The following is a 24925-nucleotide window of genomic DNA, read 5'->3' as shown; positions in this document are numbered from 1 at the left end:
AATTTTGTTGAGAGTTTGTTCACTTGATCATACAATAAATTAATGATGCCAAGAAATTATATTCTTAGTTTAATCCATTATCCAAGCATAAGCAAACAACGTTTGTGTGTGAAGCATCTTCATGACTGGGCTACTTCTGTATAGAAGCTAATAACTCCACATTAGTTGCCTTAGTATGTGTAAGCAAACTTTTTGCTTACACTTAGATAATGGATTAAACCAATAATATAATTTTGTGGTATCTCTTCTGATTCTGACTCCCACTGATGAGACCTCAATAAAGATCAAAACTGGTCTGGGAAGGGGGCCCTTCCCATAACGTATAGCATTATACACATCTGAAAGGGTGCGTGCTTTGCATTATGGGATACTATGGCAATTAATATGAAGTCATTAGCCACTATATACAAATAGCCTAGTTGTGAAGATACTTCATGCGCAAGCATTGTTTGCTTACACTTGGAAAATGGATTAAACCAAGAATATAATTTCTTGGCAGTGTTAATTTTTTGTAAAATTTCTTTAATTTAAATTTAAAAAATAACATGCATAAGTTTAGAATATTTGTTTTCAAATCAAGGCTAACCAAAATGATGACACTTATTATTTTTTAATTGAAAATCTTGCTCAGTATTTTTATATGATACTGAACGTTCTACATCTCCTCCATTATTCACTCAAATTTAGCCATTCGAAACTATGATTTAGCCACAGCATGATATTTTATGAAATGCTGTAGTACATGCAGAGGAGATCACAGCATTTGTCAGACATCTATCTGCTCTCTCTTTTATTTCTTTTGAAGGACATATAAACACACATGGTGGCAGAACCTTAGCGAAATCTTTTTTTTTTTTTTTTTTGTATGGGAAGTGTCTTCTTTTCAATCTGAGGGATTGGTTACCAGCTGGCACACATTCCATTCTAGTGGTTTGTGATGTATGGAAGTTTTGAAAAATACAAGAATTGTATTTTTCCCTATTTTTACTTTCTGAGAATTTAGAACTGTTATGTACAGGAGGTGAAAAATAAACTTCTTGCTTCACTTTAAGGCCTTAAACAAGCATTCAGCAGAACTACTTATCATATTTGCCCTGTCAACTACTCCCATATTCTTATGATGTACTGTTATGCAGGGGGGGGGATTCATTACTGGCTGATTGGTCAAAGTGTCTCTATCTTGATGATTTCTTGAAATTTATCTAACTTGTGGTTGGCATGCACACTTTTTGCTATTTTTACTATAACTGGGAAGACAGGGACTATGTGATACATTGGCTGGGAGATTTCTTCTGCTATGTGCAACAGTGCAGATATTTTCTTCCAGTACAAGATGTAGACAGAGAAATGCTTGAGTTGCACTGAATTATATTTATAATACATGTGACCAGTGCTTTTTTTCTGGCGTAACGGCGTTCCGGCACCTATTTTTTTTTTCAATTTTTCAAAGTAATTTTTGAAATAATATTCACTCGTACATAACACATGTGCATGCGTGTTACCAGGTAACACACACATGTCGCCTAGTAACAAGCATGCGCACACACCATTAGCATCTACGTTTGTGGCTGTATGACGTGTGATTGACAACATGTGAAAGATTTTCGGTAAAACACTTATCTAAAAATATGTTTATTGAATTGATGTAAATTTAATGTGATTATTTTCATATCCTTTTAGCATTTTTTTTTTTTTTTTACATTTTAGTGTAAAAGTCTAACCCCAAGTTTGAAAATGAAAAAGATTTCCAATTACATCTCAACTACTGGTCCCATTAATAAAAAGCCCAGAATAATAACAAACAAGATGTCAAAAAATATGGAAATAATGGTGACAGTTGATGTTTTCGAATCATCTCAAGCTAATCTTGAGGAGCAAGGCCAAACTGAAAATGACTGGCCGAATTGCAGGACATTAGATCAAAAAAAAAAGATTTTTGCTCGAAAAATGAATGGATGTATATTTGCAAAAAGAAACTTGGCTGTACTCCTTGCAGAAAAGTTAGAACTCTTGGAATTGAAACAAAGATGGGAATGAAAATTTCCAAAGAATGGGCCAATTATAAGATTACATATTCTGGCAAAGATAGGAAGCTACAGATGAGCTTACTTTGAAAAAAAAATGTTCGATCACAGAGAATCTGCTGCACACAGAGCAGCGTTAAAAATCGTTTCTAAAGCCGAAAAAAGACCCTTGAAAAGGTTTTTCTAAAATCATTATCTCGTGAAAAAGAAATAACTGCAAAAATTTTTCGAACTGCATATAATGTAGCGAAGGAAAACCAATCATTCCATAATCAATTTCACTTTAAAGTGAAATTGATCTGCAAGAACTGAATGGAATCGAAATGGGTCATATTCTTCATTCAACAAATGCATGTATTAATATTGTGAATCATGCAAGTGAAGAAATGAGAAAAAATGTGTTTAAAGAAATCATTCAATTCAAAAATATAATTTCATTGATAATTGATGAATTAACAACAATAAGCAATAAAACCACTCTCACAGTGTATATTCGATGCCATATCGAAGGTGTTGGAATTAATTCACTGATAAATTTATTTTTGGACTTGATCGAACTTGAAAATGTAACGGCAAAAAAGTGTATTTGATTCCTTACTCCAATGTCTTAACTATTATGAGATGACAGAAGATTATTTTAAAAAATATTAGGTTCTCTAGTATGTGATGGTGCTGCTATAATGTTAGGGTGTAAAAGTGGAGTGAATAAATTGCTGTCAGAAAAATTTCCTTCTATTATAGTTTGTCATTGTGCTAATCACAGACTAGAATTATCAGTAAGTGATGCGGTAAACGAAATTTCAGGAATCAGTAGATTCAAATCATTTATTGATAAACTTTATGTCCTATACCATGCTTTGCCAAAAAACAGTAGAGAGTTGCATTTGTGTGCAGAATCACTAGAGGTTGAGCTGCTGAAAATTGGAAGAATTTTAAGTACTCAATGGGTGTCATCTAGTTTCCGTTCAGTTTTGGCTGTGCAGAATAATTTTGAATCTCTAGTGCATCATTTTGAAGATGCAATGCATGACCCTAGGAGAGATAAAAATGATAAATGTACTTATGATGGCTTAAGAAGAAAAATAACATCTACAAACTTTTTATTGGATCTAGGATTGATGTGTGATGGTCTCCAAGAATTGTCTGACTTAAGTTTGGACCTGCAAGACGGTGATATGAACCTTTACAAGGCAAATCAAAAAATAAATGCATTGTGGGATGACAGAAGATGGGATGGCTCGTGTGCTTGACCAAAACATTGGCCTGAAGATATTGATGCTCAGCTAACGTTTGAAGATGCGGAAATTAGAAATTTGTCAATCAGACTGCAACTAAATGATTTGTGGATTCTGTGAATACATTCTCGATAAGACATGCCCAGAAAAACTGTTGCATTTGGTACATGCTCTGAATACCATTCCCATTTCATCAAGTGAATGTGAACGCAGATTTTCACAGATGAATTTAATTATCACCCCAACAAGAGTTTCATTGAAGACTAAAACAGTTTCGACACTTTTATTCATCAAACTCGTTGGACCATCTTTAAGACTTTTCAATCCTTCAAAGGATGTTGATCTGTGGTTATTTAGAGGACAACATTCGGCCTTAAATATTAAGAGCAAAGAAAGGAATCGAGACGATTTGTTCGACGAGAATTGGACAAATTCTCGTCGAATTGGACTTTGGAAAACACTATGAACTTCTTAAATTATATAATGTTTTTACAAATTTACTTCTTAATTGAAAGGGAGATGGTAAATCCCATTTTATTTTATAGCCGGGTCCGAAACTCGGATCGAAATCCATGGAGTTTCATGCCGAAAAAACTATCGGCGAGCCCAAGTGTAAATGATCACTTGGGTAGTACAATACCAGGGCAACTCCATGCAAAGGTGGAGCAAGCTCCATCACTAACTTTAATATTCTCTCATAATGTAAAACCCATCTCCTAAGAGATGTATATATATTGTTTTACATTATGAGAAGAGGTCACTCTTCTCATAATCTCATTATACATCTCTTAGGAGGTCACTCTTCTCATAATGTAAAACTCATTATACATCTCTTAGGAGCTGGGTTTTACATTATGAGAGAATATTAAAGTTAGTGACAGAGCTTGCTCCACCTTTGCATGGAGTTGCCCTGGTGTTGTACTACCCAAGTGATCATTTACACTTGGGCTCGCTGATAGTTTTTTCGGCATGAAACTCTATGGATTTTGATCCGAGTTTCGGACCCGGCTATAGAATAAAATGGGATTTACCATCTCCCTTTCAATTAACAAATTCGCTGGTAAAATAGCCTTTCCAGGCTTATAGGCCAAGTGGCCTGTTCTGGACTCAATTCCATCTTTTTAAGGGTCTTCCTCTGCATCGAGTACCTTTTGGGTGGTAATTTAGAATTTGTTTAGGTATTCTGCTTCTATTCATTCTTAGTATGTGTTCTTTCCATTTTTCTCTATAGCAAATAACTGTTTCATTTAGGGAGGTTGTAATTCCAAGTTTTTTTCTGATTTCACTGCTTTTCATTTTGTCCATTATTGTGACTCCTTCAGTTCCTCGCAGAAATTTCATTTCGGCTGATTCAATTCTTCTTTCATCTGCTTTTTTTATTGTCCATATCTCACTGCCTTAAAGTAAGGTTGGTTTAGCTACTGTATTGTAGATTCTTATTCGTGTGTGTTTTTGTACATAATTGGGTTTAAAATTTTTATTTATAATGCCTGTTACTTTTAAAAAGTTTGATATCTTTTGGTTCTATGTCAGCTTTATTTTCATATGACATTGTGCAACCTAAATATTTGAATGTATTTACTTGCTCTATTATTTTGTTGTTTATTACTATTTTGCTTCTTATTGGATTAGCACCTTTGAAGGCCATGACTTTTGTTTTGTCTGTTGATATTTCCATACCATGTGTTTTTATCAGATTATTTACACTCCATAATGATTTTTGTAGTTCATCTTCATTATTTCCAAGGATTATTTGGTCATCAGCAAAAAGAAGATTAGGTAATCTGGTGTTACGGTTTATCTTGAATCCTCCTTCATTAGTTATCTTCCATTCTTTTATGATTTTATCTATGTATATATTAAATAAAACTGGTGAGAGAAGGCAACCCTGATGTACTCCTCGATTTATTGGTTTCCAGCTTGATGTTGAATGATTGTACTTCACAGATATTTTATTATCTTGATATATATTATATAAGGCTCTAAAGAGTTGGTTTGGCATTTCATATTTACAAATTTACTTTTATTTTTATATTTGGTCTTTGGTTGTATATTTTAGTTTTTTGTTTAATTTTACATTTGATCATGTCTAAAATAAAAAATACTGAAGATAAATTATATTTAATTCATTTATGCGACTACGTGACAGCAACAGCTACTTTATATTTCATTTAAATTAAGATTTGAATATCATTTTCTTTAATAAAAAGCTTAACAGATGTAGAAAAAAAGCACTGGATGAGACTATATGCCCAAGCAATTCAGATGTATTTAATAGTTGTTTTGGGAGATTTTTGTAATGCAAAAGTGCTCTCAAGAATACTTAGCAAATTAAATGCATTTTTAAATTGCTGAAGGTGATCCTCCCACTGAATGCAGTCAGTTATTCATGTCAGGAATTAATGAGGTGGTTATTTTTAGAACACCTTTTCTTGTTTTCTCACCAACTGGAGATGAGTAGAGTGGATCTCAAAAAGGTTTGTTTACTTATCGGCAAAGCCATGCTTGACTGCCCTAATCTTTGATCTTAATTACCAAACCTAATACTTTTCTTCTCTATGACTAGGAGTTTCCAGATTCATGCTTTTCCCCCCCTCTCATCTCCACCTACTGATTGCCACAGGGATCTCTAAATTGCAGTACAGTATGTCTGTTGCAGTGTACCAAACATTTCCAAACAAAATGTAGTGCATAGTTTGGAGATCTTAATCTGGTAGCATGGAGACAATATGATTGGGGATCCCATTCCACTGTGGACATCCACCATTCCAGCCATTGAAAAATATAAAGCATATTTTTTTGCTCAGTTATTCTTAAAGTCTTGAATTGTGTTTAGTGGAACCTCTGCCTTGATTACTGCCTAGGATGACTCTATCCAGTAGCTTTTAAGGTGATGAAATTGGTGATAATACCCAGTGGCATCGTTCCTTGGGATCCTCATTTGTTCTTGGAATCATGAGAAGAACACACACACAGTTTTCTCTATCACAATAAGCTACTAACTTTTGGGAGGGATGATTTGTATATAGAGTATATATATCTCTATGCGTATATAACATGGTCATGGGCAAACTTTTATGTTTGGATAAGTTATGATGAAAAAATCAGAATATGATTTTATATGTATATTATATGTCAAGTATAATATACTGTCCAATCCATAACAAAAATAATAAAAACAAAAAAATCCAACAAACTTGCTGCAGCTTAACATTATGGTCAAATATCATTGTTGAGAACATAATAGCCCCTGTTTTTAAATTCCCACTTTGAGTTTTCACTCTACAAACCCACACTAGGAACGAATTAACTCATAATGTTGAGTTGTCTACAAAGTAAAATATTGACTGTATGATAAAATAGAAAACAATACTCAGACTAGTTTCTTCCAGCCCCTTGCATTTTTGTTTTTAACTATTGTTTTTAATTCTTATTAAATCTCATATATTTTATAAAATATTATAATAGTAATTTAATGATCAAATACTTAGAATGACCTATAAAAATAAAGGATAATAAACATCGACTATTGTTTTATTGCCTAATAACAAAATAAAGTTTGCCCCTGGTAAAAAAACAATTTAAAAAGTGACTGAGAACTTATGAAAATACTTTGGTATAAGAAGTACTTTTTTATTAAAAAGCAAACTACATATGTCTTTTATTAAGTGCTTCTGAATCAGTGATGTTTTAAAAGAAATTCACTTACACTTACCACTATAAGAATATATTCCTTTGCTCCCTATGAGTTTTTGTAGTGAAGTTAGCTGGGGGGGGGGGGGAGATTGTTTTACATTTATGATATTAACTTGCTTGTCTCTCCCTTGGAAGATCTATAAGACAGACATTCTCAAGAGACTCACTATTGAACTTTATCATATGAAGGTTATTTTATGGAAATGACTTCTATTGGGATTTATAATCTGTAACAGTTTTTAGCTTTAAGTGCCTTATATCAGTTATGTACCCTGAAGATGCCAACAGCCTCAGTTGGCGAAACTAGTTTCTTGATCAATAAATCCCAATAGAAGTCATTTCCATAGTTTTCGTGGTCAAGAAAATAATGTTTTAACATGAAGGTTATTTTGTTTCAATAATGTAGAAATACTAAATGTACTTTGGTTCATGACAGAAAGAAATTCTCTTTTCAGCTGTCATTCGTAATTATGGAAACCTATTAGTTGAAATGTCTGCCATTGTTCCAGATGGAATTGTGTGTTTTTTTACTAGCTATCTTTATATGGAAGCTGTAGTTGCATCTTGGTATGAGCAGGTGATTATTTTAATTTACTGTCTTAGAATCTCCTTTTCATTATAGTTCTCTATTGATAATGCACAAAAATTACAGAGAAATGATAGAGTAAAACCAATATTAGGAATTAATTATATTAGTAAGTTTTTTTAAAATATGTAAAAGTATGGTCTCTGAGAAGGGAAAAATTTACTTCAGTAGAAAATTGATCTTTCCTCTGATTTATTGTACGATTGCTTTGTAACTAATTCACTACAAAGTTCTCCTTAGACAAATATGACAACAAATAAAAAAGGTTTGATGTATCATCACGATTTCCCTTTATTCCTAGATATGTTACTTAAAGGAATGTTCAGGACGCTAAAGAATTTATTATTCTTTTTATCTTAACTCATTTTAACAATTCTCCAGTATGGTCAACTTTTACATTTCTATATATGTAAAAACAATCCCTAATTGCATTACAATATCGTGATCTTGTTCTTTCTCAGGGTCTTCACTTGCTTTTAATTCAAACATCTCTTTCATCTTGTATAGGTAATGCCATCTTAGATTAGTTCTGCTTAACATGCTTAATAATGGCAAGTTCTTTATAATATCTTTATTTTTAATATGGTTCTGCCATTAAACCCACTACTTTCCTGATTTTTGTTAACTCATATCTGTAGTTTCTACTCGTCAAACAACACTTTTATTTCACACTGAAATATCAGATCCATATACAGTTGACCCTTAAACAACACAGGGATTACGGGTGCTGATCCCCCCCCCTCATTGTTCAAAAATCTGCTTATAACTTTTGATTCCCCAAAAACTTGAACTCCTAATAGCTTACTGTTGGTAGACCTACCAATAACATCAAATAACGTCAAAAGTGTAAGAATACAGTATATAATACAATAAAGTAAGCTAAAGTAAAGAATTATTAAGAAAATCATTAGGAAGAGAAAATACATTTACAGTACTATACTGTATCGATACCATAAGTTTACTTCATCTGTTGACAAGTGAATTGTATGACCGTCAGTACTTACATCAGTATTGTTGTTATTATTATTACATGACACCCCCAGAGAAAAGAAAATCTTATTAAGAAAATCATTAGGAAGAGAAAATACATTTACAGTACTATACTGTATCAATACCATAAGTTTACTTCGTATGTTGAAAAGTGAATTATATGACTATCAGTACTTACATCAGTATTGTTATTATTATTATGTGACAACCCCAAGGAGTCCAAAGACTCATCAAGGGAGAGCACCTACTCTACAACTCTCCGTCTTCACCACTCAATCCACCGACTACAGTGAACTGCATCATCTACACTAATGCCATCTACTGCCTACCACTGCCACTAGTATTTTCATAGACAATTACAACATCCATGCCCACAGCGGGATTCGAACCCGCAGCTTTTTGGCTGGAGAGCGGATTATGCTAACCACTTGGCCAATCAGTCTGGCATATATTGTCTTATATGATACAAAACACTGTAGATGTTTTACGTATTACTAACACTAGACATTAAAAATGAAACGATAATGCAAAAAATAACTTATTCGTATGTATTTACAGATATAATGATTCATGCATTGCTAACCAAGAAGCAGCCATATGATTGCTTTATGGTAATCTAGGGCAATCAATATGATTGCTTTGTGATAGCCTAGCCTATATAGCAATAATGAATTATAAAATTTTTATTCTAATTAATTAAGTTTAATTAATTAATAACTGTTAGTTTTATGCAGTGATGATTTAACATGGCATCTTTATGTTTGTTTACATTTCTCTTGACTGCAAATGTATGGTCTGTAAGTGTTTGTGTGTGTAAGTGTTGATAAATTTTAACTTTTTATAATAGATTTGTGCATATTTTATGGTATTAAATGATAAAATAGGCTAGTAATTCTTGTAGCAAGGCTTATACATTGATCATACATAACTGGTAATTAGCTTAAGGAATTAACAATGCATATAACGGATATTAATTAAAGCAAACTTTAATGAATACCTTCAATATTTCGGCAACGTGACGTTGCCATCTTCAGGAACATACAAATATGGTATGTGCACGCAAGCACTAACAAAAGCAAATGAGGTAGAAGGCAAGAAACTAATATTGTTCCTAAAGTCCTAATGGTGCCCCCTAGCGGACTAATTGGGTTGTCTTGGCCGTTGGGCTGAAGTTCTCATAATGTAGGCTTCCCAAATTTGAGGTAGTTTCATGCACCCAAATTTGTTGAGCATTTTTTAGAGCTGCTGATGATTCCATGAATAATCTTTTGTATTTGAACTTGTTGCAGTGTATTATTTTAGTTTTCTTCCAACGAATTCTATGGTGGGAATCTAAGGCATGGTCTGCCAGCCCAGAGTGGCTGTACTGGTCAAAGTGGATATAGTCTTTGTGTTCTGAAATCCTGATATTCGCTGTCCTGCCTGTTTGTCCAAAGTAGGACAATTTACAGCTGCAGGGGACCTGGTATACACCAGGTAGGTCTAAGGGGAGGTCTTTGGTAGAGCGGATAAGGGATGTCAACTTTTTATATGGTCTATAACACGAAGTCAGGTCATATTTTTTGAGGATATTGGTTATTTTCTCAGAGGTGCCCCAGATGTAGGGGATGGTGATAGATTTAGTGTAATCTTTATTGTGGAGGGGGTTGTGGTTTACTGGTTTTAGTATTTTTTTGATTTTTTGTGGGTTGTAGCCATTGGCTAAGAAAGTGTTGAGGATGTGGTTAGGGCATCATGATCTGAGCAGATTAATTTTGCCCTGTTGAATAGTTTTTTATAACCCCATATTGTTGTGTGTGTAGGGGGGGGGGGATGTATCTGCCTGTATGGATGGGTTTTCTATGAACAGAGAAAACCAAAGATCCTTCAGGCTGGCGAGTGATTAGAGTGTCTAGGAAGGAGGGGGGGGGGTGTTGTTTTCCTCTTTTTCTAAGGTAAACTGGACTCTGGAGTGTTGGTTAAGTGTGTTAGGAAGGAGTGAATTGTATATGAGCCATGTGGCCATATAGTGGGTTTTTGTGGGGTAGAGTTTAAGGCTTGCTCTTCAAAGGTCTCCATAAAGAAGTTGGCCAAGGATGGGGAAAGAGGTGAACCCATGGATATCCCCTCTATCTGTTTGTAGTATTTTCCTTGCCAAACGAAATAGCATGAGTTCATTGTGAACTGAAATAGGGCTGAGATATTGGGAGGAAACTTGGCTTGGATGAGGTCTAAGATTTCCTTGAATGGGACATTAGTGTATAGGGAGGAGACATCAGAACTGACCATTATGTCAGTGTGTTGGAGTGAGAGGTTTTCTATACTGGCTTTGAAGTGGGCTGAGTTTTTTATGTGTGATGGTGTGTGGCCAGTATAGTGTGTGAGTGCTTTGGCTAAATGTTTGGCTAATTTAGATGTGGGAGAATCAATGCCATCCACTATGGGACATAATGACACATTTTGTTTATGTATTTTTGGAAGTCCATATAAGTGGGGGGGGGGTGTCTAGAGTTATAAGTTTTTAGTTTGTTAGTGACTTCCACAGGCCAAGAAGTGACCTTCTTAAGGAGTCTGTGGAGAGTTCTAATCTGAGAGCTGGTAGGATTATATTCAATTGGGAGGTAGGTGGTACAGTCTAATAATAGAGCTTTCCTGTGTAGTCCTTTTGGTTGAGAACCACCGTGGCGTTTCCCTTATCCGCTTTGGTGATTACTATTTTTTTGTTTTTCTAGTAGAGCTACATATTTGTCTTTGGATAAGTTGGTTTTTGGAGGTTTTGCTTTGGTGAGAACTCTGGCTACATCCAGTCTGGCATTGTTGGCAATATGGTTAGGAAGGTTGCGAATCCCATGTTCTATTTGTATCATGATTTCCTCGGCAGGTATTCTTTTAGGAGGTAGGGCGAAATTGTGGCCGCATGAAAGTGCGGTGAGTGCTTCAGGCTTTAACAAAAATATGGGATTATAAAAACACTATTCAACAGGGTAAAATTAATCTGCTCAGATCACGATGCCCTAACCACTGAACTAAACCACATCCTCAACACTTTCTTAGCCAATGGCTACAACCCCCCAAAAAATCAAAAAAATACTAAAACCAGTAAAGCACAACCCCCCCCCCAGAATAAAGATTACACTAAATCTATCACCAACCCCTACATCTGAGGCACCTCTGAGAAAATAACCAATATCCTCAAAAAATATGACCTGACTTCGTGTTATAGACCATATAAAAAGTTGGCATCCCTTATCTGCTCTACCGAAGACCCCCCCCCTAGACCTACCTGGTGTATACCAAGTCCCTTGCAGCTGTAAATTGTCCTACTTTGGCCAAACAGGCAGGATAGCGAATATCAGGATTTCAGAACACAAAGACTATATCCGGTTTCACCAGTACAGCCACTCTTTGCTGGCAGACCATGCCTTAGATTCCTACCATAGAATTCGTTGGAAGGAAACTAAAATAATACACTGCAGCAAGTATGAAAGATTATTCATGGAATCATCAGCAGCCTAAAAAACGCTCAACAAATTTGGGTGCATGAAACTACCCCAAATTTGGGAAGCCTACATTATGAGAACTTCAGCCCAACGGCCAAGACAACCCAATTAGTCTGCTAGGGGGTGCCATTAGGTCTTTAGGAACAATATTAGTTTCTTGCCTTCTTCCTCATTTGCTTTTGTTAGTGCCTGTATGCACATACCATATTTGTATGTTCCTGAAGATGGTAACGTGACGCCGAAATATTGAAGGTATTCATTAAAGTTTGCTTTAATTAATATGCGATGTTATTTCCTTAAGCTAATTACCAATTAAAATAAACTAGTATCTACATATATTTTATGCATTCATGACAGACCTAACTTTTTCTTAATTTTTATGATATTTCTAGGCTACACGGTTCATCTGCGAGTTTTTTAAATTGTTGCAAAATCTCCAAAAAAAATGTTCCAATATATTTATTGAAAAAAAATCTGTATATAAGTGGATCTGCACAGTTCAAACCTGCATTGTTCAATGGTCAGCTGTATTAGACAACAGTTATAATATCCTATCAGGACTGACTGTAGTTACCTCATCTGTAATTCATCTGAGAGAAGAGAAATAGTTTAAAATTGGTTTGAGCAACAATGTGTAGGTGTTCAAAAACATTGTCTAATTTGGTATTTTCGCTGATTTCTCTGTCTCTCATTCCATATAAATTTATTCATTTGGCTCTCTCTTTACAAGTCTGCTATGGCAATGAAATAAATGTCATAATGTTCATTTTTTCATTTTTGAAATTATGGATTCTACAACCATGTTAAAATAACTTTATTATCCTGACGTTTCGATCTTCATATCAAGATCATCTGGAGCATACGTAAATATACAAGACAAGCTGCATTATATTTCAAACCGTAAGCTAGAGAAACAATGATTTGATCACCTGCTACTCACTGGCATGACCTCTAGTGGAAAAAAAAATTACATCAAGCTAGATTTAATTTATGATTACATGAATAAATATTCTTGCATACAGATGGTTTTCCTTACAGTAACAGTGATGTCCTATTTCTATTATTATAATTGTTATTTTTGATTTAAAAAAAAAAAATTATAAATTACAACATGAATAAACATTCTTTCATATAGATTTTTTCTTTAACAGTGATGTCCTATTTATTAGTATTAAAGTTGTTATTTTAGATTTAGGATCCTGGATTTTCTACTTCTGTTTATAGTTGTTCTTAGAGAGGAAGGATTCGTGGAACGAATATATGCCTTTGTTAGATCTTGAATGGTGACTCTTTCAACAAAAAGTCGTTCATTCAAGATTTAACAAAAAACACAATTCTGAGCCAGAAATGCTTGCACTATTAGTTAAGTAAGAAAAATATAAAAGAAAACCTGTTACAATTACTTTAGAAAGAAGTAAAGTTGAGGAGAAAGTTGTATGTCTAAATAGAATTATATTGTTAAAATTATTGATGTCTAAATTATACTGTGTAAGAATGTAAATCTAAGTGCAAACAAAGGTTCAAAGGTTGCTTGCTAGCTGCCTACAATGATGTAACGGTGCAACGGAAGCGTTCGTGGAAGGCGAGCTGAACTCGCTTTCGGCGAAATGAGCGCTCTTCAAGGAGCAGAAGAGTGATGCAATCGCATAAGGGCAAATAGGAGAGCACAGTGAGAGATCCTCCATTACAAAAGGAGGGCGCTAAAAAGAAGAATAAAAAGCGAGTTCACTCGGGTTTGAAACCCCCCCCTCTTTTTTTTTTTTTTTTTTTTTTCTACTCCTGTTTTCTCGTGTGGACAAGCAGAGTGCTGACCGATCGATGGTGCTGGAAGTAATCTCCTTCCTGGTCGCTAGATGAAGTAGTCGGGCATGCTATACGTGAGCTGACGGCAGACACTAACTAGGGCCATCGGTAAAAGTTTACCGATGCGATACAGCGGAATAAGTTCCTCAAAAAGGACGGCCGAGATGACGATATCGATCCAGTAGACGAGCGTTTATACAGCAAAGTGCAAGGAATGCCGATTTCCGTTGAACAGCGTAACCTCCACGTGGACGCAACTCGATAAAGCAGAAAGGACATCTGACTACAAAGGACAGACGAAAAGAAGTGCGATATCCTCTCAGGACACTGGTAATGTACAGTAAATTCCTTATTCTTGTAACGATTAGTATTGGGGCAAAAGAGAAGAACAGATTTCTAATTGAGAAGAAAGAGAACTTTTAAGTGACTTTTGTACTCAGTAACGTGTTAATCATATTGGACTAGTAGTCTGAAAGCCTGAGGGTATGCAACACTTAGTTGAGTGTGAATTGACCTTTGTTAGCAAGTTTTATTAGAATTTTGAATTACTGTTTTATGATGAATATGTGCCTATTTAATCTGGAGATGTAAAATTAGAGTATTTTGATAATATGTTCCTTATAGCTCAGCTAATGAATTAGAATCCTGATATCACATACCTTGATATGTAAAAGTTTATTGTATGAAATTTTGATAATTAAAAACATGTTTTTTCTATGTAAATCTGAGTTTGTCTGAGCATGAGATTGAAATTACCACTTGCTAAAGTTCGAACCTGTGAATAAGGGGAAATTAAAGAAAGTTTAGAAAGTTTAGGCCATGACTGCAATGTTGAAGTTTCTATAGGCACTTAATACTTTAATAAGATTAGGTAATACTTAAACTCTGGGAAGGTTTCTTTGTACAAGAACTCTTCTGTACTAGGACTCTGACTGGTGCAGCTAAAATAAATAAATTTTGTCAGAGTTCCGAATGGAGAAGTGGCTCCAGAGAGATAGGTTCAGGCTTAGTTGGTACGACAAGGATTTAAGATAGAAAATTAACAAGAAAGTAATGCCGTGCAAAGACAAAGAAGAAGAAGATATAACAATGGCGCAGCCGACAAAATATAACACCTTCCATATGTATGGGATTTTTAGACCATCATTATTGTTTACATTGGTGTGGTTGATCACAATACAGGACGCACAATTCCGATCAGACAAAAAGAACATACACAACACATCAAATATAATAATTATGGTGAAGCTGGTCTTTCTGATCATGCACTTGAACACCTTACATAGAATTGACTGGAAAAGACTAGTTGTCTACATCACACCAAAACATGGTATGAACACAAATTTAAGGAAGCCTGTGAGATCGTTATCAACCACCCCAATCTAAACAATAATGATGGTCTAAAAATCCCATACATATGGAAGGCATATATTCGTCCCACGAATCCTTCCTCTCTAAGAACAACTATAAACAGGACTGTAGAAAATCCAGGATCCTAAATCTAAAATAACTTTAATACTAAAAAATTGGACATCACTGTTAAAGAAAAAATCTATAAGAAAGAATGTTTATTCATGTTATAATTTATAAATTTTTTTTTTTTTTAATCAAAAATGACAATTATAATAATAGAAATAGGACATCACTGTTACTGTAAGGAAAACCATCTGAAGCAAGAATGTTTATTCATGTAATCATAAATTAAATCTAGCTTGATGTAATTATTTTTTTTTTTCCTTTTCACTAGAGGTCTTGAGAGTGAGTAGCATGTGATCAAATTATTGTTTCTCTAGCTTACGGTTTGAAATGTAATGCAGCTTGTCTTGTATATTTATGTGTGCTCCAGATGATGATCTTGATATGAAGATCGAAACGTCAGGATAATAAAGAATTATTTAACACGGTTGCAGAATCCATAATTTCAAAAATGAATGCTGATGACCGTGTAACACTAAAAGAAGACATGTTATAATGTATATTGCCACATTTAATTTGCATTCTTAACTAAATTTGCTTTTTGTATAGCTTCACTATTGAAAATGTAGTCAAGTTTTCTTGAATATACCATATATTTTCACGTATAATGTGATCCACGTATAATACGATCTGTTAATCTTCTTCCATAACATTATAAATAATACAATACGAATTAACGAAAGAAATATTTATTTTAAAACAAAATGTCAAAATTCTTTAAATTCTTCATCTTTTGAGTCATCAAACATTTCATTTATAAATTCTTCTGTAGGCATTGCGTCATCAGTGTAGCAGTTGTCATCATCGTAATCATGCTCTCCATTTTGTTGTGCATCATCCTCGCTTTCATATATGATCTTCGGATCATCCATTGAATTACTTATTCCACATTTAAGAAATACCCATTGAATCATTTCAGATGATATCGAATCCCATGCTTCTTTAACCCAGCTGGTGACTAGGGTAATCTCAGGCTTCTGAAAATTCCCACCCCTTGTCATCTTCACCAAACCAGATGACATCCATTCTCTCCATTTTTCACGTAAGTGATCTTTAAATGGCTTATTCAAGCTGACATCAAGTGGTGGCTGCAAAACGGAGTTAGACCACCCGGTATGACTGCTAGATCTGTGCGTAACTCACGTGCTTTCTCTTTGCTTGCCTCTGTTAAATGCGCCTGGAATATATCTCAGACTAGCATGCTTTGTTGATGTAACAAGCTACCTGGACATATGTTTCATACTTGATCCAGCCACAATTGTACACCTTCTTCATCCATCCAACCTTTTTGATTGGCGCGAACAATTACACCTGGTGGAAATTTCATATGCTTTGGAATTTTCTTCTTTTTAAATATCACTGTCGGCTTTAATTTGGTTCCATCTGCCATGCATGCTAGTACAACGGTAATATGCGTTTTTTCATGTCCCGTTGTTTTTATGAGGATACTCTTTTCACCAACCGAGTTTACTTTTTGATTCCCAGGCATATCAAAATACATGGGCGTCTCATCCATATTGCCTATTTGGGAAAGTTCATATCCATGACACTTCTGTAATTTTATGATAAATTTATGGAAGGACTCCACTTTTTCTTCAAGCTGCTTTGGTAACTTGTGCGCAATAATTGTTTGGTGTCGTAATGTTAATCATTTGCGTTCCATAAATCAGTTGCATCCCCCAGGCAAAGCAAGAAAAGATGAAATACCTGGTGTGTCCTTGAATTTACCATTCTTGAGTTGTAGAGCTCGAAAATTGCATTTCTTGTTACTATAATGCCATCTTGTCGTTGCGTTAAAATCCATTCATTTAGCTCTTCCTCGAGTTCTGGAAAGGATGCTATATCTCCACGACGGGCACGTTTGGTTTTGGAGATTTTTTCAGGACTGTCTTTTTGCTTACGCCAAAGTCTAATATTACTCTCTACTACACCAAATTCTCTCATAGCAACGTTGTTATTATGTTCTTCTGCAAACTGCACGACACGCAATTTAAATCCTGCTTCAAAAGATGAACGTTTACGTTTCTGTTGGCTTATTTTTAGGCTAGGTTTGTTTAACGAATAATATTTAAAATGAACCGTGGTTTAACCGATATAACTGTAAATATCTCGCCAAGGGGGTTGGATATTAGCACTACTTACATTACTGGATTTATGCACAGATACGATGCACACTCGGTCGCCGAATGCGAGTGGGTCAAGTTGATTTGGTTCCATAGGCATTAGGTAGTATATATTGTGTGTGCAAGTCTAATATGATGTTACATTTTTTAAGATCCACATATAATGCGAACCCCTAATTTTAAGTAGTATTTTTTATCATAAATTTTTCGCATTATACGCGTATAATCAGGGCCGCATTTATTCTTTTGGAGGCCCAAGGTGCAACATCATTATGAGGCCCTCAAAAATAAGCATTTTTTTAGTTTATTGAAAATAAAAGTCAACATTTCCATAATAACTCATTTTAATAACACAATACAATTGGTATACATATATTTGCATTTAAAAAAAAAAAGTATAAAAATAAATCAGTTCAAATTTAAATAAAAAACAATTAATAACTAAAAGTAGTTTTTTTTCTGGCTTTGGTTTTAGCAAATATATCTATAATATCATAATTGATTGAGTCCATTACATCTGATTCAATGCATAATAACGACAGGTCACTTGTTTTATTTTGGTGCAAGTTGCTTCTTAAATAATTTTTTATTCGTTTCAACACCGAAAATGGGCGTTCAGCACTTGCATTTGAAATAGGCATCGTCAAAAATATTTTTAAAATTGTTTCTACGTTCGGAAAAGTAGACCTTAACCCATCGTTTATAAATTTCAAATTTAAATAAAAAAAATTAATAACTAAAAGTTTTTTTTTCTGGCTTTGATTTTAGCAAATATATCTATAATATCATAATTGATCGAGTCCATTACATCTGATTCAATGCATAATAACGACAGGTCACTTGTTTTATTTTGGTGCAAGTTGCTTCTTAAATAATTTTTTATTCGTTTCAACACCGAAAATGAGCGTTCAGCACTTGCATTTGAAATAGGCATCATCAAAAATATTTTTAAAATTGTTTCTACGTTTGGAAAAGTAGACCTTAACCCATCGTTTATAAATTTGTACATATTTTTAATTGAAGAATTTTCTTCCTTTATCATTATTAAAAATTGCTTAACTTCATCGGTAAATTTTTCTGGATCAATATCAGTCCCATAAGTTTGTAAAATTTTATTAATACCAGTCTTGTACTTGTCTTGATCTATATCTTCCTTCAAAAAAATGACAAACATATCTAATATGTCGAAATAGCTTTTTGTTCTTTCATTAATATCCAAAATTAGCTTATTGCAAATGACATTAAAAGTATTCACAGCGAAATTTTGTTTTCCATGTAATATAATCTCATTGTTAGAATCTGAAACTTTGTCACTCTTTTTTTTTTTCGTTTTTTAACTCTTTCCTTTTCATCTTTAAATTTTGTCTCATCTGTTAATAAATTCGCTTCTTCATTTACAGCAGCAAAACTATTTCTTATATCTAAAATAAAACCAACTAAAGAGTGTAACAAATTATTAGCTAAAAACAAATCCGTATCGGGATAAATGCTACTAGTATAGAGATTTACTAGTAGCATTTATTCGTTGTAAAATTTTGTCCCACATAACTGTTAAAATTGCTGTTTCTGGTTTGTCAAAATGTTCAGCCAGTGATGAGCTCTCTAATTTAAAAATAGGTTTTCCATGAGGAGAAATGGATAGTTCAAGTAATGCGTCTTTAATTTGTTTATATCCACGTTTCAAAGCCAATATAGCCTCAGCTCTTGCGGACCACCTCGTTTCACTTAGTCTTTTAACTGTTAAAGATTTATTTTCTAAATGTTTTTGGAGTATACCCCATCTTCTTGTTGAAGATGAAAAGTAATTATATACATTTTGAATAAAACAAAAATATTGCACTGCTTCCGGACAAGATTCCATGTCATAGTTGCCAATTAAATTTAAGGTATGACTAGAGTACGATATATAATGTGCAGAGGGACTACGTTTTTTCAGCCTAGCTTGTAAACCTGTATAGATACCTTTCATATTGGCAGCATTATCATAGTTTTGCCCTCTGCACATTTTTATATCCAAAGATAATTCTTCTAATTTTTTTAATACTACCTCTTCTAAATATAAGGAATTGTGTTGTGTAATTCTGATGAACCCGATAAATGTTTCTCTAACGTCAGAATTTGCGGCAACATACCTAAATATCATAGCTAGTTGGTCATTATGGGCAATGTCTGGCATTGAATCGAGTATTATTGCAAAATAAGCAGCTTCCTTAATTTCTGATATTAATATTTCTCTTGTTTTTTTAGCTATTAATGCTATGAATTCATCACAAGTATGGTAAGAAAGATAATTTGATCTGCCAGAACCACAGTTGGCATACATTTTCATGTGATGTTTTAAAAAATCATCAAATGCACTTAAATAATGTAAACACGATAAATAATTTCTGCAAGAATCAGAAAAAATATCATTTGTATTTCCTCTAAATGCTAGCCCTAATTTACTCAGTAACTTAATGGTAGCTATTATTCTTTTTAAAACCTCTCTCCAGTAATTTTCTTCAGATTGTATTTGTTTGATCAATTCAGAATCAATTCGACTATTTACAGAACTTGATTTTCTTTTGCAATATGGGCACATCGCTCGTATATGCTCAGTAGAATGCTCGTGTTATATTTCCCCAGTTATTAAAACCCTTCATTAAGTTATTATTTGACTTAGAAAACAATTTACAAACAAAACAGTAAATTGCTTTGCTGGTTTCTGAAAAAATTAGCCACTCTCGTTTCTCCTTTGTTCCATTCACCTTTTTACAGTAAAAATGTGATTCATTTACATTTCTGACGTATATTCTGTTGCATTCTGTGTATTCTTTTTTTAAATTTTCTATTTTGCCAACATTCTGGGGCGTATTTATTAAAATATTTATTAAAACTCTTTCATTTTTTCTACAATAATTTTTGTGTATTTTAGTCTACAGTTCACATCTGAGAGCTGCTCAACTTTTATTCGCTTTAAAACTTTCTTACATGTTATTCTTTTGAATATGAAATTCAATTTTATCCTGCTCAAGACTAAATAGTGATCACTTCCAATTTCAAATCCTCTGTACACTCTGGTGTCCTGCACCAGGGAGAAAATATCGCTATCAACAATAACATAGTCAATGAGACTTTTCTTATTCCTTGCCAATTCTCTCCATGTGAATTTGTGCACATTTTTATGTTGGAACATTGTGTTAGATATAATCAGCCCTGTCCTAAGATGAAATCCAACAGGCATTAGCCATTATTATTAGCTTTGCTCTTTTCTCCAAATTTTCCCAAAATATTTTTGTATGTCTCACAGTCATTTCCTGCTCTGCTATTTAGATCCCCAACAAGGACCAACTTTTCCTTTTTCATTGTGTCCGTTGCTTTTTCTAAAACATCAAAAAATTCCTCCACTTCTACCTTAGGAGAACCTTCTGTGTGACCATAGGCACAAATAAGTGTCATTGTCCAGTTCCCATTCTCATATTTGCCCACATTACTCTACTTGAGACTGACTGCCATTCAAGAATATTAGCCTCGTATTTTGTGTTGAATACTGTGGTACTCCTTCTTTTCCTTGATTGTCATTTCCTGAATATAACATTTTATATTTATTGCTCAGAAAGATGTCACCAGTTTTGGTCTGTTTTGTTTCAGTCACCCCTATTATGTCGATCTGGTACTTATCTAATTCCTCAGCTAGCTCCATTTCTTTGCCATTCAGGCTTCTTACGTTGATAGTACTGATCTTTAATTTGAGTCGGGGGTTTGTTTTCAGATTTGTTCCAGTAGCTGACTTTTCGCTGTTTGCCCCGGTTCCCTGGCGAAAACAACGGGGACCTTGTTTAACTGGGCGACGCCCCAGCTGGCATGAAATTTTGTCATGTTGTACCATCATTTTTTATTTTTTGTTATGAAAATTTTGGAAATAAAATTTCATTTTGATGCCTACACATGTTTCAAAAGATAAACTGTAGGGAAAATATCGCTACTTCAAAACTGCTGCATATCTAAATTAGCCGAAAATATGTACATAACAGTTAACTTCATAACTGTCATTTATTTTGATTTGTAGTGAGTGATTAGGGGGGAAACCAAGAAAGTTGAAATGCAAAATCCTACAGATTGCGTTATAAAAATTATGCATTACACGATATTCTTCAAGATTTACGTATGATAACTAACCTTCGAACTAAGATTATGAATAAAATAGAAAACTTAATTTGGAACAAATGGAGGTTGTATTCATTTTTATATTCGGATTTTCATGAATTTATAAAATAATTGTTTGACAAAAATAATTATCTTCAATCGAGTTCTTGGAGAATTTTTAAATGTATTGGCGGTTAAAATAATTAGCAACAAAATTCATAGTGACATTTCAAAATTCATAGTGACGTATCTTCCAGAGTGATACAATATGAAGTGAAAAAAGTATGAAAGGATTTCTTATTTTACCCTGGCATTAAAAACTATAATTATACGATAAAAACAAGCAGCAAAATGAATATAACTCGTAGGTATTTAGTCTGATAACTTAGATTCCAGTTACCGAGCAAACGGCAAGCGTTTCTTGCTATAGGCCACAGAACATAGCTACTACGTATGCCAGGTAATGTAGTTAAGTGTTCTTTTCAGCGTGAAGGATTATCGCACTTTCTAATGGACATGACGGTCAAACTACACTTCTTATCCATTTTCTTTCAGCAGGTGGACAGAATATTATTCAGGTTTGCTGGATGCGTATATACGTCCAGCAAAGAAATGGTACGCTTACATACATGAATTTTATGGAATACAGGAGTTCCTGTTAGTTTTATATTCCAAGGAAAGAACAATGTATTTCAAATGGAAGCGGGAAGCCTCACAAATTTTTCAGCAGCTTCTAGTTTCTATATATATTATGAATTTAATATTTAAAAATAAGTATTTTATTTTGCAACTATAACTACGCTGTTTTTTTTTCATTGTTCTTTGTGAGGAGTGATGTTTTAAAATGAGCCCCCCCCCCCCCTAGAGAGTGAGGCCACATCTTGCGCCTCATGCGCCTAATGGTAAATGCGGCCCTGGCCGTAACATACGGTAATTTCAATTATATTCATCTTTAATTTAAGAGTATAACCACTTTCTTAGTGTATATTTAAACTTGAATTTAATTAGCCAACAAATGCATGTCAGACATTAAGAATATGAATAGCAGTTTAACACATAAAGAATAAGATTTGTTGGCTCTTATTGCCAATTATTACAAAGACATTTTCATAGAGAGAGAGAATACTAAGAAATGCATAAAAGTGGCATTACAACCTGAATCTTGATAATAGCTGTTATATACATACATACATACATATACATGCACACACACACATATAAAAGAGGTTGTTTAAGAATCCAAGCTAGATAACTAAGAAGTCCTCCACACAAACTTTTAAGATATGTGGAGAACTGACCAGGGTTTCTGATGTAGTGTTGTCCTCACCTTCTTGTGCTGCATCCCTTCTACTTTCTACGTGAATGAATGAGGATGTACTGGCAGTTCGATGTATAGTCAAACTAATTGTGCTCTTGGAGGCTTAAAAAAAATGGAATTTCATTCTTTAGGATGGCATCAGTTAAACAAAGCTTCTGCTGTTTTCATTAGGGAATCAGGGTTAACAGTGAAAAAGTCAGCTACTGGAACAAACTCCAACTCAACATCAGCAGAATTCAGAAAAGAAACAACTGGTATAAGAAAGATCAATGGAAAAGAACTGGAAGTGGCAGAAGAATTAGAGAAGTACCACACTGACATAATTGATGTTACCAAAACAAGAAAGACAAAAAAAGCTAATTCTTCTAAATAAAATACAAGATATTATGTTCAGGCAATCATAATCACCGTAAAATCACAATTTCAGTCTTCTAGAGCACTAGAAGACTTAAATGTCAGTCTTCTAGTGCTCTAGAAGACTTGGGCCTGTTTTTTTTTTTTTTTTTTTTTTTTTTTTTGTTATCTTTTTCCTACCTAGCATCAAGCATCTCTTTTGCTGATCTTCCTTCTCTCATTCTGTTAAAGTGACCATACCATCTTGAATGCTAATTATGGTTCCAAGGATCCAAGTCTGTGGTAGCCAATTATAGACCAATCAGTATCTCAGGAGTGGTGGTAAAAGTACTGAAAAAGTTGGTCAAAAAGAGAATTCAGGAATAAGTGTATAAGAATATGATAGTCTGGCAGGCAGCAAGGCTTTGTGAAAGATCAGTCATCGCTTAGTAATTTACTAACTTTTTATAATAGAGTGATGGCTGAATTGGTGATGATAGCATGATGATATGACTGGATTTTGCAAATACATTTGATAGGATATTGTAATATTTTAGTAATTTGTAATTTATAGTTTATGATATCGTTTATGACGTTACTTCTTTACTTTATGTATTTTCCCTTTAACTTTGTTATTTTTGTGGTTGCTTGAGCTAGTACAAAATGCCTATATGCTCTGATCTCTAACTCATGCATAATACTATTATTTAACTTTAGTTCTTTCGTAATCTACTTAGCTTAACACCCCCCCACCCCCTTTTAATGCCGTAAAGTATGCTCTCACACGTGCTAGTATCGTAGACTGAGGAAAAGTCTCTGCCTGGAACTAAATCCTTAATCTACGTTGCTATAATTCAAATGTATTAATCCTTAAAAATGTATTTTTTGTTAATGACTACACCATTAAGGATTGCATAAAAGAATTTTCTATCCTTTACATACAAGAGAATGTTTTAGCTAAGCACGTATAATAACCCCTAAATCAATTTTGTCTCAAGAAACTCCGAAAGTAACGGTCATGGCTGTTACTTTACTTAGGTCACACAGGTTCAATTTGCTTTTATGAGACAGTGCATTGGCTAACAAAGATCAAGCGAGCTATTAACAAAACCAAACATGTTTATTCAGACAATTAATGTACAAAGGAAATAGGATATATCACGTGCCTGATTCTCCACACATTCAATAAAACTATTCAATTAAAGCATTAGACAAAGAGATTATTTACACTCAACTTATTAGACACCTGGATGGATTTTAACACACATATCCTTACTCTCATTACAATTAACATAAGGCAAAATTATACTATACACATTCTAAGTACAGGTAGGTATTCAAAAATCCGGCAACCTCCAGACCTGAAGGGTGCCGGATTTCGAATTTCCACACCTTCACTTACATGAAAATTAAACCAGGTAATGAGAACTTGGTCCAATTCCAAGCTTTTTCCCTCTGTCATTGATTTCCTTACAAACATTTGCTTTTTTGATACACTGTCAGAAAAGAACTTTAACAGTTTTTTTTTCTGTTTTTTAATATCATACACTGTTGAAGAGCCAATGTCGTATGTTTCACAAATGGTTCACACAGACACGCCGCTATCAAGTTTTTTAGCACTTCCACTCTCTCTGCGATCGACAACGCACGATGTTTACGTTTTACGCCACCTCTTTTCTTTGCTGAATCCATAATGGGGCTATACAGCAGCAAATAAATGATAAAATGAGAAGGAAT

General features: G+C 34.0%; 1 protein-coding gene across 3 annotated transcripts in view; it reads left to right on the top strand.

The window, feature by feature from the left end:
* Xpd (general transcription and DNA repair factor IIH helicase subunit Xpd) overlaps positions 1-24925 on the top strand; it is a 475287-nt gene that overhangs the window by 349268 nt on the left and 101094 nt on the right. For all 3 annotated transcript variants that reach the window (XM_090399654.1, XM_090399651.1, XM_090399652.1), the window contains exon 18: positions 7411-7532. In XM_090399654.1, coding sequence (XP_090255780.1) covers positions 7411-7532 — 122 coding nt within the window. The remainder of the gene's footprint in view (positions 1-7410; positions 7533-24925) is intronic.

The sequence above is a fragment of the Typopeltis vanoorti genome, chromosome 10, assembly GCF_054136105.1.
Source record: "Typopeltis vanoorti isolate ZY-2024b chromosome 10, IOZ_Tvanoo_1.0, whole genome shotgun sequence".
Lineage (NCBI taxonomy): Eukaryota > Metazoa > Arthropoda > Arachnida > Uropygi > Thelyphonidae > Typopeltis > Typopeltis vanoorti.
Note: the sequence above shows the minus strand (reverse complement) of the source record. Positions and strands in the feature narration are given on the sequence as shown.